Source organism: Meleagris gallopavo, chromosome 1 (assembly GCF_000146605.3).
Source record: "Meleagris gallopavo isolate NT-WF06-2002-E0010 breed Aviagen turkey brand Nicholas breeding stock chromosome 1, Turkey_5.1, whole genome shotgun sequence".
Taxonomy (NCBI): Eukaryota; Metazoa; Chordata; class Aves; order Galliformes; family Phasianidae; genus Meleagris; species Meleagris gallopavo.
In genome coordinates, this window is record NC_015011.2 from 5,567,676 (window position 1) to 5,586,182 (window position 18,507).

General features: G+C 34.7%; 1 protein-coding gene across 1 annotated transcript in view; it reads right to left on the bottom strand.

Annotated features, from left to right (window-relative positions):
- Positions 1–9,473: 9,473 nt before the first annotated feature.
- The window catches only part of LOC100549706 (semaphorin-3A), a 118,031-nt gene continuing 108,997 nt past the window's right edge, over positions 9,474–18,507 (bottom strand). The window contains exons 6-7 of the mRNA XM_010717985.2: positions 14,029–14,171; positions 9,474–12,506 (exon numbers count right to left, since the gene is read on the bottom strand). Of these exons, the coding sequence (XP_010716287.2) occupies positions 12,051–12,506; positions 14,029–14,171 (599 nt within the window). The 3' untranslated portion in view covers positions 9,474–12,050. The remainder of the gene's footprint in view (positions 12,507–14,028; positions 14,172–18,507) is intronic.

Sequence of the window (18,507 nt, forward strand, 5' to 3'; positions counted from 1 at the left end):
AGTTGGACACCTGCTTCTCCCACTCAGTGGTTTGCAACTCCTTACCTATTACATTTGTCTGAGTATATTATGTTCTCCATAGAAATACAAAACTCCCTGTGTGAAAACTAACCCATATGGAAAAATCATGTTTTCCAGATAGCTGATCGAATATATTTCATATGTTTGAAAGATACCATGCAGTTTATACAGAGCTGGCTTGAAGTCACAGTACGTATCAACTCTGAAACAAGATATGTTTTAAAATGAGGGAGAATATGAAAAAACATTGAAATGTTTTTACAATTATACACACAAAAAAAATTGTAGACAAAAATTGTAGTATGGAACTTGGGTTATTTAATATACGTCATATATTTTGCAAATATTCTGGGATAGTACAAAGACAAAGAATGTAGAAATGCATAATGCAAATCTATTTATTTAGGAAGGGTGCATAGCCTTGTGGCTTCAGTCTTTTCTGACTGAGGCACTCAGGTTATATTACTGAGCTGCAATTGTTATCCTTGGGCTAAGTTCACAGCTGTGAAGTAGTATGAGCACTATTTCCTATACATATTGTAAAGAAAAAAAGAAATATGTTAATGAAGATGTGACAATATAAGGTATCTAAGTGCCTGTATAGATCAAACCACATTCTGAATGTATGCCTGAAAAAATTGTAAAGATTGCTTGGACTAATAAAAACTTAGCTATGTTTGCATTAGGATTGTGTGTGATAATTCTAAACCCTGAAAGTTTGATTAGCATAAAAACTTCTAAAGGAAATCCAGGTGGTTTAAGAAGTCATTTCAGTGGATGATTCTTTCCCAACAAAGAACTGTACCATTTATTGTGATATCCAAGGCAGCCCACAAAGAGAAAGACCACTCATAAAAGAAATTATTAGAAAAAACATACATGCTTTTAATTAAACATTGAAGACACTTTGCCTGTTTCTACAATGCACTAGAAAGGTTAATGTTTGATGAAGATTGAATAAATAATCCTGCAATTTAATCTAATGGTTTTAATCTAACTTTTAACCTAACAGTTATGAACAAATGCCAAGATAAATAGTCATTGAAGTTTCAAATGCATACAGATGTCTTTCCTCTTTCAGTCATCTGGTATTCCACTCCAATGGTGAATTCTGATTGTGGGCAATGTGCTAAATGTTCACATATATACACTGACATTTACTCCAACCTCCACACACATTTTGCTTGATAGAAAAGTTCACACACTAAACGATGAAGTCCTGAAAGTATTTTGAAAGTTCCTTAAGTACGAAGCATAATGCATATTACAAGCAGCATAAAATGATCCCGATTCTTCAAAGGATACAAGTAGTGTTTCTAGAAGCAAAGTTGTTTCTTATCAATATAGTTTTCTGTAATTTATTGAATTAATTTGTTTTTAAAGAGCACTTATATTGGTTTATCAAGACACTAAGTTGTGACGCACATGTGGAATCAGGTTTATTTTTCTTTTTAGTTATTGCTCATATGACTAATCAGAAACAAATGATAATCAGTACTATTATTAATGATGACTTATCACAGATGTCATCATAATTAGTTTCCCATGATGCTTATGAAAACAAATGGATAATGATAGAAGAAGTATGCTGCTGTTTTTTGCATTGTTCTGAGTTCAGCTGGGCAATCAGTTTTCTCACACAGTCTTCAGTTAAAACATCTTTCTCATTTTTTCTCTTTTATTATGACAATACTTGGCAATCAGTTAGTTGCTGTGTTAACAGTTCCTTATTAGACTAATTGCTAGTATCTCACTATTGTCTGGAGATGCTTTCCAGCTGACTACCATATTGACCTCCTTGCCTTCGTCTGCAATCACACTTTTTGTACAGGTCTTCTTATTTGTGAATAATATGATTAAACATGCTAATTCACAAGACTTCTTTCCACATTCATGATATGCACCAGTAATTAAACAGTACTATATTAAAATACCTCTCTAGGGACCACAGAGTTTTTACTCTTTTAAACTCATGCAGATTTCTTTCTTTTTTTTTTTTGGTCATTTATATCGTCAATGATCCTTGTGAGTGTCATGGTTTTGTGATTTTTGGTTTTCGTTATTCCACATCATAACATCATGTAGTGAACTAGGAGTTAAAGTGTTAATGCTCCAATTCTGTGTAACTGTCCCTGTATGTCGCAGAAGTCATGGGATCTGGCCCTTCCGGGTTGGGCGGTCTCTTAATGCCTTGCAGGGGGTGTTGAAGAGTGCTTTCCCTCCAACCTTACCAAGCTGTTCAGGTTTGACTCAGTCTCAGGAACTCTCTCCTATTTTATTTTGATTTATAAGTCTCAATTTCAATTACATTGTATTATATTGTGTTATCTTGCATTCTGATATCGTAATTAGTAAAATAAGTTTTCCTCCATAGATCATTGCCGTTGTTTTTTCCTTCCCAGCTCCCATCTCCCTATCCATTTTTCCTTTTCCTTCCCATTTTGTGGAGCCGGGGAGGGGGTCCAGGGGCTTACTGCCCCTCTTGTCTTGGGCATAGATTGATCTAGTTAACTCCATGACTGCAATTCCCTTCCAACTTGGGATATTTAAAAAAGACCTACAAGATCATCCAATCCAAATTTAATGATTCTATGATCTTTATTATCTAATTAACTGGAGCTATATATACATGGAGTTATATTCATATTTCTCTCTTGTGAAATCCTACTTGGAGTACTGCATTCTTCTGTGGGTCCCACAGCATAAAAAAAACATAGACCTGGATCCAGAGGAGGTCCATGACTAAGATCAGAGAGGCTGGAGCACCTCTGTTGTGAAAGAAGGCTGAGAAAGGTGGGATTATTTAGTCTAGAGAAGAAGGCGGCTCCTTACAGCCTATTTAAAGGAGGCTTGTGGAGAGATGGGGACACTTCTTCAGAAACTATTGTGATAGGACAAGGGGTAGCAGCTTTAAAATGGATGATGAGTCACTGTAACAAGTTGCTCAGAGAAGGTGTGGATCATAGAAGCACAGAATCATAGAATCACTCAGGTTGGAAAAGACCTTAAAGATCACTGAGTCCAACCACGACCTAACCATACTACCCTAACTCTACCATGCCCCATTCCTGGAGGTGTTAAGGATATTCAGATTGGATGGAGCTTTGGGTAGCCTGATTTTGAGGAAGACATTCCTGCCCATCGCAGGGGTGACTAAAACTATATACTCCTGAAGGTCACTTTCAATTCAAATCATTCTATAATTCTAAGATTTAGTAGTCTGATCTGTTCCTGTCTCAAACTGCAGACTGTAGCCTAAATTTTCATAATCAGGAATTAAATTTTTCACACTGAAGCAGAGTTGTTGTTGAACTGCTAAAGGCGATATTTATTATTACAATAAGAATCAAAGTGTTATTCAACCTAGGTAGAAAGCATTTGAAATGTAATTACCAAACTTTAAAGCAATTATATTTTGGAAAACACTTCTGTGGCAGAAAACAATTAATGAATAAATCTTCTACTGTAATTATTTAAAGGACATGCAGATGGTGATTATAGACTGGTTACTCAGGGACGACCCTAGTATAAATTTGTGGGTGGAGATTCTGTGGCATTAAATTAATCTTGCATATAACAAGTTCAAAATATGCATTATAAAGTACCATCCTTTACACAGTAGGTTAAAGATATGAAACTACCAAAAAGATATTGTAGATTGTAAGTATTTTCATAAAGGTTGGAAAGGTTCATGGAAGAGAAATCCACTGAGGATTGCACCAGTAGAGTTGCACAGAATCCACTTCTGGACCAGGAGGTTCCTGGGCTGCATACTGTTGCAAAGTAGGAGATGATTATTCTGATAAATTATCACTATCTTTGCTTTTTCTTTTTATAGATGTATATATACATTGATTCTGTCCAGTGTAGCAGAATGATAAGATGGACTTCTGGTCTCACCCATCATACTTGTGAAGACATGTTCTTATGTCATAAAAAATTAATGATTACACGTTCTTCAACTGATTTTCTAAAGTACCTGAGAGATTTAAGAGACTAAGTCTCCTAAAGGATAATGAGTCCTGTTCTTTGAGAGTTTTATCTAAGACACCTCTATCTTAAAGGTTACTAGAATATAATCAAATTCTTGGGCCTGCAAAATGAGTTTCATAAGAAAATATGAATTCTCATGATAGCAGTAATTCTCTGTCCCCTTGTCAGCTGCACATAGCAAAAACAGATTCTTTAACATCAAATTTGGAAAAACTTGCCTCTTTGAAAATGGGAACTCTGGAAGAGCAAAAATAGTAACTGAAAACAAACAAAAAAATGGATCATAAAATTTCTACCCCAGTGACAAAGTATTTGGGTAAGGTTAAAGTACAGTATGTGAAGAGTGGAAATAATTCTTTTTTCTTCTGAAATCTGAAGATAATTTTCTGCTTTAAGAAAGGTCTGTATCAGATCTAAGTAGTATTAGATCTGCAGGTTCTTTTTCACATTTACTGCAGCTCTGACTCTTAAAGAAGCACTATGACAGAGTCTAATTGAATTTCCTACTCCTAGATATTCCAGATTGACAGATACCGTTCCCTCCCCTATCCTTTGGGTTTAAGATTATAGATTCAAAAGTAAAGCATTTGTACTACATTTTCTACATGCAATTGTGAAATCTGGATTCTAGATTCCCTTCCTGAGGACGGAACTCAGCTGCCTGTTTGCTTTCCATGTGCAGCACCTCCAATCCATGACTAATGCTTTCCTTACATACTCCTTTCAGTTCTGTTCTTTCCCCAGTGCTTGCTATTTTCTTTTGGCAATATTCACTAGAATCTCTTTTATATTTGTGTCAGCAAGAAACTATGAGCACAAGATGAAACAGATAAATAAAGACACTTCAGGACAGAAATTTTCCATTTTATGTATGAAATTATCCAGTGAATCACAAGGAATCTGGTTTACAACCTTGGTAATGAGCCGCAAGCTAGTATTTCTAGTATTGCAATTATATTTCAGCCCAAGAAAACACTATCATGATTATGTTTGCCTATAATTGAACAAGCAGTCCCAAATACTTTCAAAAAACATGGCTTTTCTTGTTCCTGAGGAAAAGAGAGAGAAATTGTTTCTGAAAACTGAATGCATAAGGTATCTTCTAAGTAATGAATACAAGGAACAAAGTTCTTCTGGGACCAGGTTATCTCATTACTGTTGATTGAAGAAATGTCTACACCATCCTCTGAGGCAGTTGGTACTTCCTATCTTCTGAAGTATGGTATTGAGTGACACATATCAATTTTGTAGGCCAGTATTGCATTTTCTATGTTCATTTATTTTTATAAATTATAATTTCAGGAAAGATGCAGAAAAAAGAAAACCCAGACTCAAAACTTAAAATTTAGCTCCATACCTGCAAGTATCTGTGGAGCCTTGTTCAAGTTTTCATTTCTTACAGATGCAGAAACTACAAAAAAGGATTCAGGGTTAACACCAATTCCTAATATTTGCAGAAACAGTTTTCTAATAGGCAACAGTGTGTACAATTACAAACTTATTGTCAAATCACAATGAATATTAAATTGGAGAATTTTTAGATGATGAATGACCGCTATTTGCTGAGAATGCATGTGATCTACTCTGTCCAAATAGGATTTTTTAACTGCTATTTTGACATGCAACAGTAGACTTAACTATAAATAGTTTAAAACTTCTACATTCAAACCCTCTAGCTAATGAAGATAACAGAGATGTATAATGTGTGAAATATTTATCATAATTTGAAGTCTTGTTATATTTTACTGCTTTACACTGGCATTTAACTGTTTAGCTTTCATATGTAACATTTTGAACCATAGCAAATAGAACAGGAATTGGGAGATACATTTCAGTACCCTGAACATTTGATAGATTTCAGTCAATAAAAAAGGCGGTGGAACACAGCTTTATTTATTTGGGTGAGGATTTAGCAAAGTGTGCTGGTTAGCATTAAAGACAAAAAATTCAACCAATTAATTTCTAGAATCGTTGGAATGTTTATAAGAGTGGTATTTGCATATAGTTGCATTAATAATAGAAAACGCAGTGAGAATTCTGCAGTGTTCTAACAGACCTAAGTCAGTTGCATCCTTTAGATTTCAATTATATCAGAACAAAAAATTATTTCTCCCTAACTATCTGGTATGAAAAACAGAAGAAATTTTTTTCTTCTATAGTGGAAGCCAAACAGCTATTAGACAGGAGTAAGAGTTGAGTTTATACATAGACTAGAAATTAAAAATCAAATTGTACTGACTGCCATGAAGTGACTTGCATGAAATTACTCCTACAGATATCACGGTATGAACAGCATTGTATCCTTAAGTCATGAACGAGCATGGAAAAATGTGCTTAAGTGGATATCTGATTTAAGATTTCTGATCAGCATGCAGATGCTTTGCAAACAAGCCCAGTGAGATGAGAAGCTTTTTGTTATGCTCACTGTGCTTTACTCAGCTCCCCGTTTCTTTTGCAGCACAGTCTCCAAAACAACCATCTGACATAACTAAAATTGTAATTTTTTTTTATGTTTTCAAAACTGAACTCATCACATTTTAACAATTTTTTTCCGTAAAACCATTTCTGGATTAAAAGCTAGTATTTAAAACCTTTAGTCTGTAGTGAATTGACTTAGACAACATTATAAATCCCCAAAAATCAGGCTTTTAATAGAAGTGCTGACAAAAACCTAACAAAATGAGCACCAGTGGCCTTACTGTAATGATAAAATAACAAACTGAAGAGGAAAGTTAAGCCTTCTTCAGAGGAACTTTCACAGTCTGTCTGTTTGTTCTGGTTTATTTAGCTATTCAATGTGGTATTATTCAGTGAAAGCAGAGTTTATAGGGATGTTATTTTCTGAATCGTTCTGCAAACCAAGAAAAAAGTTGACATGTGAGACTGAAGGGCCTAAGGGATTGGTCATTGCAAAACATAGCTGAAATGTCTGCAGTTCTTTTGTCTTCTCTTTTCCTCTCCTGCCTCCGGCTACAGAAATAGACGAAAATTAAAATGTATACTTATATTTATGAGATGTACTGGAATATCTAGCAGAATTACCATGACTACTTTATCGTGTCAGCATGTAGAAACATGCATCTCTATTTACTTCTGCATAAACACTCATAATTCATTCCAACACGCTTATGAAAAAAGATGATTTTGAAACTCTCGCTGCAATGAGTACAATACATCTGCATGAAGCATAAAAGTATTGCAGGCTCCAGGAACACCCCATTCTGAGGAACATAATGATGAGTTCTGCTTACAGGACAGACAATCAGATTTAATTTACACAATTCTGTAAGATGCAGTGGCCTAAAAAAGCATTGGATCTTTAACCAAAGCAAGACTCATGCTTCAAAACCAGTTCAGTGCGCCTCATATGCAGCTCAGGGTACATGTTAGTGTATTAGTAGACATGACAAACTTGCACACTGCGTCAAGGCATAACTTTTTATTTCTCATGAGGTCTTCTTTGCTCAAAGAAGAAAGGTTATGATTTCATGCACATTAGTTATTAGGAATAGTTTAGGTGTATATTTTTGTAGGTTTTTTCTGCTTTTCTGTGTCAGCTAAGTAAGGTCAACAAAACTATATCAGAAAAGTACTGTTATTACTGATTGGTTATTTCAGAAAGAGAGATATCTGCATTTGGAAGAGAAATAACTGCAGATGGTCAAGGACGAACCTATTTACCTGAAAATGCCAGGCTCCAGTTCACAGACTGTAAGTCCTGTAGCAGCATAGTGTAGTATGGAGTAGGACTTTCCTCATATTTTGTTGAAGATTCTTTTATTTTAGCTTTCAGCTTAACATCAGTCCCTATATCCCTATATTGCATGCTAGGATTTTCTGCCTCAAGTGACTGATTTGGGATGTTCACAGAATCATAGAATCAAGAGTTGGAAGGGAATTTTAAAGTCCAGCTCCTCTGCAATAAACAGGTCTTTTTAAACAGCTTCTAAATTTGCCTAACACAAGGGTATGTGGATAACAGACAGAAACTGATTTATTCTTCTTGATATCTATGAAAGCTAGCTTCCAAATGGAAGTAGCATAGCCATAGTAATCCATTAGAGTGGCACAGTCAGGTTGATAGTTTTGTTCATGGGCAGAGTAAAGTGATGTGGACATGTGCAACTTTACCTGCACAAGTCCATGGGATTGTGCCAAAAGATAGACTAAAAATAATGTTGAAGTTTTCATTTTAGACATTACTACTTTGTACTCTTCAAAAATAAACAATAAACACCATTAATAAAAATAGCAGTCTTTCTGGGCTACTACACAGAACTTATATACATTGATAGCGTTATATTGGCAACAGTGCACTCCACATGCTCACAGAGGTTACAGGGCACATTTCTGTGTATACAGTCAAGACAGTGAACTTCAAATATTTGGAAGAAATGTTTATTTAACAACTGAATACATGCTAAAAGAAATAATTTACAGCAGCAGTTTAATTACATTTTTTTTCTCTCCAGTTTTCTAGTTCCCATCTGAATTGAAGTGATAGATACTGAAGCAGAATTATTTACTATGCAGTGAGGAATGTGCTTAAAGAATAAGCACATTATTTTGGCACTGATATAGTAAATAAACCATCTTATCAGCTGTGTGGCAAAATCTTGCATTTTAGTATTATGCTGAACACACTGAAATGGAGTACCTCTAGATAACAGTACTTTACACTGTACCTCCTTACCTAGTCAAAAATATTTACACCTCTTTTGGCTAATGTGTAGGTAGCAAAAATCGAACTATTAAACACATACCATTGATATTCACTAAATAATACATAAAAAGGATCAGTAAATGCGCATTCACATGCATTTAATTTAATTTATTTTTACATTGTGACTTTAGTGGGACATGAAGATTTAGTTCTGTTCTGCAAAGATGCACATTTTCTCAGTTTGATGTTATAACTAAACTTAATCATACAGTTTTTAGGAGTCATTGAACAAATTCCTGTCTTCAGTGATCATGCAAGTGCAAAATGTAGACAAATCAGATTTGATGTTACTTTCCGAAATATATCTTGGAAAAAAATCCTCAAGTTTTATGGTTATAAATGAAATAATTTATTTCTCTCCCACATAAACACAACTTCTTACTTTTTCTTAACTCTATAGGTTTAGTGGGTTTTACTGATGATTTACAGAAACACTGATTTTACCTTTATTTTTAATCCTCATGATGCATTAAAAAATAATGACAGAAATAGGGGTATCAGCTTTAATGAAGCTGTAGGGCATATTTCTATCCATGAATTTATTAAGGCCTATGATCTTTGGAAGAAAGTTCATTTCATTAAATGTTTTAATTTGGACATAATAAACAAGAAAATCAACCATTTCCACTGCTGTTTAATTATCCACCCTCTTATTTATATGAGTGAATACAAAGACAAGATAACTACTCACGTCAGTGAGGAGTGGACCAAGGTTAGTAAGACATCTGATGATATCTATTATCCAATTAAATTGCCAGGTCATGGTAAAAACATCAGACCTTTTGCAATTTTGTTCCTATTAATGACATTTTCTTGTTGTTTTTTTCTATACAGAAAAACACATCTAAGAATCCAGGCTTAACTTAATCTGCTTTTTTATTTATTTTTTTTTTTTCTTAAGGAATGGTGGAAGAAATTCATATGGATTTGATAGATATTTTGACAGTAAGTTACTATAAAAATGAGTACGGTACAGAAAAAAAAGTTAGATCACAATGTCATTAAGAATTAAGTCTTGAAATCAACCTGCATTTTTCCACTGAGTTCTCTTGAGGCTAATTTTAAAACTTTCCTTTTGTAACAACGAGTATTCTAAAGACTCAGTGGTACACAATAGCCATACACCATGTTATTGTTCACAGGAGTGAAAATAAATTATCACTGGAGTCAAAGTAAATGTAGGAGAGATTTAAAGTTACTTCTAAACTAAATTCCCAAACACTTTCCATGGCCTCACAGTCCTGTCTTGCTCAATTCAATGATTTTTTTTCGTAAAGAATTAAATGGTAAAAACTTTCAAAGGAGACTGAAGTGATCAGATCTTTACTTAAAACCAGATTGTTATGAAAGCAAGAAGCTAAGTTTTCACTAATCAGAAGGATACTTTAAATAGTGAGAGACAAGGGGACTGGGACATATTGTGAGAGCTGCTTTCACAGCAGTTGTGTTATACTGTTTATGATAAGGCTAGTAGTGTTGTGATTGATAAATTAAATAATCTAGAGTGAATAACAGCAAAACATATCAGTCATCAATACAGACACACTTTTATATAAAAGCTACTTTAGCAAACTATGGATTTTGTTCTAGTAACTTTCCCCACAATGACATTACTTGAAATTATACCATTTACTGACTCTATCAAGATAAAATACAGGAGGCTGGAGGAAGATGACCTCATAAGAACTGGACAACATAGAACTGGAGACCAAAGGCACATCTGTGCTGAGGTGAATAAATCCACTATTTGTATCCCTAAACTTATGGTGCAAGTGCACTGTCCGTTTTACTCTGTTTCTCTCCTGTATACAGAATAAGACAGAAGTGCAGGACCAAATTATCTGTTAGTATAAAATAGTGTTAAGCTGAACTGCACCAATTTACTACTGCGGCAGACATCACTCCCAGATAAAACAGTCCCCTAGATTTTAAAACAGAGAGCTGGCTTTGAGGTTATGGCCTAGAGCATTTGGATGCATTTGGTCTAGTTCTTTGCTTTGGGTGATCTGGCCCACAGAAAGAATCTAACACTGGGAATCAGTAGTGTGGACACATTTTCTACCACTGAATTGGGAACCATACACTTTAAACTAAATGTAAAGTTTGTTCAAGGATATATGACAGTCTATTAGCCACATCATTTAAATATTAGCATTCACAATATTTACTAACCAAAAAAGCAAGTGTGTAATTAGTAAGGGGTATTTTAATGCTATTTACCTTTTTTTTTAATTATTTAATTAAAAAAATATACAACTGAAAATCAATGCTCTCCTCTTCATTGGTTCAGTCTACAGCAAGGTATTATACAAGTTGAGTCAATTCAAACACCGTACTTGTAGAAAAGAATGTAGAAGACTTCCATGCTACACAGTGACTTTCATGTTAAAATAGCTTAGTTTTTAAATTGCTTTGAAGTTACATGTCATAAAGATTACTAGAATAGTGGGGAGGAGATTAACTGCATTGTGACCAGTTCCCCTGAAAAGTTTTCCAAACAAAAGAGTAAAGTAGCTCATAATTGGAAGTTGTCTTTTTTTTTTTTTTCCCCCCTATAGTAATAATTAGGAAGTACAATATTTCTAAGACAAAGAGGCTAAACTATTTTAGAAAAGAGCTAATGTTTGCTGCATATTTTTCATGGTATATTTAAATTATAGTTTTAATAAAATACATCTTTAAATCAAAGCTGAAAGAAGTCATCAGTAGTAGGCCAGTGTACTCCACAGTTTTTTGTTCTTCCAGATGATGAATGGCTTATGTTGTTCAGATTTCCACAATCTCATTCAGCATTGTTTTTCCTCTTCTAGTATTCATAAACAGGAGAACTGGTAGACAAAACAAGAACAAATCCTTGTGTCCAATCACGTGTTTAGACATTCATCAGCTTGATGAGTTCATGCAGTTTTATACATAGTTTAGGAATGGTGGTGCTGATGATGAAAAGTGGGTTTTGTTTTTCTTTAAGATGTCAGCATGAAATACAACATTTCATTTATATCTCAGGCAACAGAGAAAGCAAAACCTGACTGCTGAACTCTTGTAGAACTTTTTGAGCAGTAAGCTATGTCCGGCTGAGAGTTCATCCTTGAAACTCTGGTCCATCTGTTCTTAGAATCAGAGTGGAGACGAAGGACTTACTAGGAAAGTTAGAAATATATTTTATTTAAACCTGGTGGAAATTGTTTGAGCTTTCAACTCTTGTAAACATCCACTTAATGCCATGAAAAAGTTCATGTATATTGCATTTTTTTTTCCAGTTATCTGTCTATACAAGTTTCTACTTAGATGAGGTTCCTAGAGGTAATGTAGCTCAGACACTCCGTGGTGCCCTCTCAAATTCATGGGTCCTCCTGTTCCTACCTTTTTTATTCTCCTGTAGGTGCTTCCACTTATTCGTGTTCACCTGCGCATTGGCAGGCCTTTGCCGGCGCTGCTTGCGGTCTCTTTTCCAAACCTGCTCACAGAACTCATCCATTGTGTTGAGATTAGGGTGATTGATTAACTGCATGAAGTCTCTATACCAGATCTTTTGACTGGGAGTCATGCTATTGGTAGCATCCTTCGTCTTGGAGGCATCACCATCTTCTTCCTTATGGAGCAACTCTTCCAAATGGTCAGTATCAATTACTTCCAGGGTCACTTTGAGCAAAGTTTGCATGAAGCCATGCTCCACAGCATGACAAAAATAAATACCAGAGTCTCTCCGTTGAAGACTTCTTAGCAATAGGCCCTGTTCTGTCCGGATCATTCGATCATCCACTTTTATCTGTATCAGAAAAATATGGCAATTTCAACAGTTATCCTTCATGTATCTCCAAAGTTATCCTCTAATCATACTAGTTTCTCAGTATTGTTCCTTTCACCTTCTAAAACTTGGCTAAAAAAGACCCAAAGGCACAAGAATAGAAACCTTTTTAGTCTGTAGTTGTAGGATACAATACCCTGGACAAACTATTCATGTGTTGGAAAAAAAAGCATAGAGTATGAAGAATTCACTCATTTGTCCCAGTTGCTACTCAATAAATTTCAATAGCATTTCTGCTAGATGGAGTTGTTAGTTAGAGAAAATGCAAACCCATAATCAGCAGATCCCGCATGGATTCCTTTGACTTAATTATATAGGCCACATTTACCATTATATTTTACTTAAGCACAAATATATATGTGGGAAAGATCACCTCTCATTCTATTGCTCCTCACAACTTATTAATGGAAAGGGATTCTGGATAAGTGGAGAATTTACAAAGGAACAGTAAGGATTAAATCTCTAATGTTGAATATTCAACAAGCAGCTTTCCAAAATATTGTATATTTCTGAATGAATTGACATCTAGGAGTATAACCTCTTTTTATGAATCCATGTGGAGTTATAAATAAAAAAGGCATGAAACCTATTAGCTGCTGTCTCCACAAAGAATAAATTCTAGATGATTTTCTATTCATGCAAATAAAGTATTAAGCAAAAGTATATAAATCTTTTTATTTAACTAAGTAGTTAGTAGATGTTTTAGAAAAGAGTATAGTCTGTGTATATTTCCAAAAACTGTAATGCAACACAAGCTTTTGTTTCCTAACTTGATTTCTCTTCATACCAGAGTAGATTATTCTCTTAAGACATGAGTGACCTAGCTTGACACTAAGACGACTTGAGAACCTGGGTGAGTAATAATGTAAGAATGCTGGTGACAAGAGAAGGAGGAAAATAAATTATCATCCTTGTGTAATGCAAGCAGAGAAAGTCCGTATTTTTGCATCTATGAATATTGCTTTTGATGAAAAAGGTGTACAAGTTTTCATTCCCTTGAGTTGGCTACATTTCCCAATTCCTCTTTCTGACTCCGTATTACCTGTAGTTCAGTTTTAGAGCAAGTAGTGCACAGAAAATGCTCCTGTTAAACTACCTTTCACAAAGTCAAACAGAATAATTAGTAATTAGAGTGGTGCTTTTGTTTGTTTGTTTGTTTGTTTTTTCTTCCAGAATTGGTTTTCAGGTCTTTGCAATATTTAAAATTCAACATGGCATGTTAGCATGGATCATCTGTGAAAGGAAACATGAGTAAATCTGAAATATTTGAATGAAAAACAGTGTGTTTTTCAGGGAATGTGACTAGGGATAGTGTATGAACATTTTCTAATCTAAGTCTGTAGATCTCCTAGGAGGCTTTAAAAGATTCCAGGAAAACTTCTTCAAACTGAAATATAGATAGGAATTATTCTGGGAAGGGCTGAGATTCAAGTATATCTTCATGTAAAAGACAAGTTACATCTCTTAATTTTTTCTCCTATACCTCAACTTTGTGGTCATCATTTTGCTTCTGGAATTGCCAGTAGACTATGGCACGTTGAGATTTTGGACTGCACTCAAGAAAAGTGCTGCTATTCTCTACTCCATAAATAATCTTTTCCTCCAGGGTCTGACCACTTGGGTTATCTGTAAAGGAAAAATAAATAAATAAATAAATTGGCAATGATCAAGAAAGAGAAAAGAAGTCTTAATTATAAAATAAATTCATTTGTTTACAAATTGGGCTCCCTTAAAGTTTTCATTATAAAAAAACTTTAAAAGACAAACTTTCTCATATCAGCATGCTGTTGGAAAATCTCCATCATTATCTTTATCTGTGTAACAATCTCTGATAGTTGGCTTTCGTGTGTGTGTGCGTGTGTGTGTGTGTGTGAGTGTGTCTACTAACATCTCAATATATGAAGTTAATTTCATTATGAAATTTTGTTCAAACTTTGTTATTATTCATCAAGAAAGATATCTAGGACGTGATAGGATTTTTTAATAGCCAATTGTAAGCAGTGAGAAAACTCAGGGTGTAGTTGCAGAATGCCCGTAATGATGTCTCCTGGGCTCTATGATTGTAATAAAACATTAGACTATTTAAAAGTACTATAATGTGTTTAGATTATATGGCACTATAGATTGCTGAAGTTGTTAATGACCAGGAACAATGTTTTTGAGGAAACAATTTTCAATTAATCATTTCCTCTCATACTGATTTAATTTATGGAAATGTAATGAGGTTAATAAACCAGACGTTATGGGAGAGGAAAAAGAGAGTTAAACAAATTACTTCCTTTTGTAACAATGTTTCAAGATATTCATCAACTTGCTGGAAATATCACATAGCTATAGGACTTATATGATATTTGATTCTTCTCCAATACCACAGAGACTGTAAGGCATCGTATTTCAGCTCTCCACCTAGTTCTTTAAAAAGCTGTTATGAACTTAAGTGGCAACAGTACAGTTATCCTACAGAGTAAATGGGGAGGAAGGAGTTGGTAAACTATTTTACACTGTGTTGATCTTAAGGGGTTTCTGTCTCTTTGTCATTATTTGAATTTCTCATTTTTGATCTGCAGTACTGGAAATCTTCAAGCAACTTCCTTCGATGCAATTTAACATAACAGGAAAATGATGTCTAATTAAAATCCTCTCAAAAAAGTCCATTGTCAAGGTGTGTTTGCCTTCACTGTGCCTTTATCATACTGGTCACGTTTAGCAAACATGGGCTGTAAGGTAAAAATAAAATCTTGCTCCTGGTTTATGTTGACACAGTAATTAAACGTCTTTCCATTATGACTTGCATCCTGGATAGAGGATAGGAGGAGGGATGGGGGACAGAAAACTAACTGCTGCTTATCCATTTCTCAGTAAGGAAACAACAAATGGCCTATAAACACTAAACAAATAGGGGATGAGTTAGCTTTATTTCCTCCGTTGGATTGTGAACCTTTCCAGCAAGTAAATGAGGTACAATAAACAAGCAACTGAAGCAATGTTTTACTGACATTTCTCAGAAATCACACACCTTTTAAGAATGTCAGTGCAGTCTCAAACCAGGAAGATGGCAAGCAGTGGGAAATGAATTAGAAAGTAAAGCAGCAAGGAAAGGGCAAGACAGCTGGAAGGGACCGTAGCTGAATATACAGTGGAAAGATCTGAGATGAAGCATGAGCAAATTTGTGCCAGCAAAATAGAGGAAGTGGAAAAATATTAAGAGATTAACTGATATAACTAGAAGTGATAGGATAAAGACTGCAAATGGAAATGATTAAATATGAACTCATGGGTATAGATTCAAGAGCATGATCTAAGTGTCCTGCCTCTTTTGATTCAAATTAGGTTCTCTGATTTAGGAACAGAATTCACATGGGTAAGAAGAAAGCCAAGAGCCCTCAAACAGACAAGAAGAAGCAATCTGTTATCTAAACTGGGGTCCACAAGAGCACATGCAGGGCTGAAGCACACGGGACAACCAATAGGAAATTTATTTAGCCTAGGATCCTTTCTTTGGCAAGGATCCTACTGTAGATGAGCAATAGTGTAATTTTAAGTATGTAAATGTGTTTCTTCAGGAAAAAATTAGATACCTAGAATATCCTTAGTATCTAAGAAGCTAGTCATAGCTTTTGTGGAAGTTAGCTTGAAGGTGAGTGCTCTGACCACTCAAAAATTCTTTGTGGATCGGGTCCATTGCATTCCAGCCATGGAAGTTAAATTTGTTTGCAGCTGTAGAAAATGCAGTATGATAGTCATGCAATGAGGCAAGAAGGATTCAAGATATCCTTCAAATTCCAATTCTATGATTTAAGGGAGCAGAAGGTAGGTCCAGAAATGATTACAGAGTTCATGTAACATTGAACATGTGGAGTGTAAGAAAGGAAAACAGAAAGAGGGCATAATCACAGGATCAGAGAACAGCTTTGGGAGTGAGGGAGAAAGAGTAGGAAGTAAAATGAAAGTCTGAGAAGTTTGGAAGAGCAGCAGGAAGAATTGGAAAACTGTAGAACTGCAGAAGTCACAAAGTTGGTTATAAAATTAAACCCAAAATCCTGTCTGAGAGCTGTAGTTCCCCAAATGAACCCAACAGTAATATCAGTTTACTACCCTGATAAATGCATAATTTCTGACATAACAATAGAAGTATGAAAGGCTAAGTTTACCAAGATTACTTTGCAGATAAATGCACCTGACTGTATAAAGAAATTGAAAGTGATTCCTTGAGCTCCCTCTGGGATAACTCATCTAAGATTCCTCTCCATTTACAAAGTGTTCAAAAAAACCAACATAACCAATGACAACAATAACAAACTTAATAAATTATTGATAGCATTACTACTGCATGATTGAAATTAATTTGTTCCTTGGCTAGAACAAAGGAATCAAGCTTTTAAATTCAAGCACAAACACCTGTGCAGACAAGGATCCTCAGCTTCCTCTGTTGTTGCTGTGTAGTCTTTCTGTACTTTTCTATTTATTACGCATTTGCACAAAAGGACAACTGTCAGAGCAAACTAAGCACTATTAAAGGCATTGCTGTTTCAGACTGAAGCCTAGATAAATTTCTGCAATGTATTTGTAAGTAAGATAAACATTAAAAGATTGTTCTTTTTTCTTATTTCTCTAGGTTTGCATGGGAAAACAACTGACAGTTACTGCAGAAGAATGTATAAAGAAACTGGAGTTGGTTCTTGGCTATAGAAAATCCAATTCTACATGTGTTGTCCAGTAAAATACTAGTCATAGCCAAGAAAAAAAAGGTAGTATAAGTTGGCAAAGTGAGTTTATGGGGCATGTAGCTCTCTGTATAATGCATGGTGCACATTTCCATAGGAAAATGTCAAATAAATATAGGAAAAAAATATATAGATATAAAACTTAGGAATAATATAAAGAAATTTTAATTCTATAATAATCTAAAGCATTGTGTTAAGTATTTTGACAATAAATCCTTAAAGTTTAGGACTTGGAACTGTAGTTCCTCAGGTTTATTTTTTACTGTTTTTTTCTATCAGTTCATCTTCATTTCACCATTAAGTACAATATTCAAGTGATATCTCGTTCTTCATTGCTTTGCCTATTTTAACAAGGCTGCATTAAATCTCCTTGTGGTCAGCCATAGCATAGAATAGCTTTTTCCTAACCCTGAGTTGTCATGATTTTTGTCATTAAAAATTTCCCAGTTGATTCTCTTTGATTTGGACAGAAGATATCAGACAAATATGTTTACTAAGGGAAGGTATAAAAAAACCAAAATGCTTTGAAATTTTTTTTTTTTTAATGCCTAAAGATAAGGAACAGACCTAAGGTTATATAACACACAGCTAGCAAGAGGAAGAGAACATTAAAGAAAAAAAAAAACTCTGGACTTTTGATTGTCTACCTCATCGTGAATAGTTTTTATGATGGAGACAGGAAAAGTTGAAGGTAGTGTCTAAGACATGTTGCTTCCACAAATAAAATCCACATGTAGTGCCTGGTGCAATTTCATTTCAGGGAACTGAGAATGACATCTCACCACTGATAGCGATATTGTCTCACCCACACTGTGAATGTATATCTAGATTTCACACAACTGAAAAATTGTAAACTTTCTATTGGCTTTCTACAAAGCCAAATGAAATTGGTTGTGCATTCATGAGTTTTCAAATCACATATTGATCACAGTCCATTCATGCACTATTCCAAGCTCTTCTCTATGAGTAGCTTGGCCTGAGTTTTATGAAGTAAAAAGAAAAGCTGCATTACGTTTAGCTATACTTTGCAAATAATTAAAGAAATATAAAGAAAAGTGTAAGAAAAATATAAAGAAAAATATTAATGAAACATATTGGTAGTGTATTATATCACCTCACTGCAGCCTTTCAGTACCTAAAGGGAGCCTACAAACTGGAGGGGAGTCAACTCTCTGAAAGGGTAGATAACAGCAGGACAAGGGGAAATGGTTTTAAGTTGAGGGAGGGAAGATCTAGGT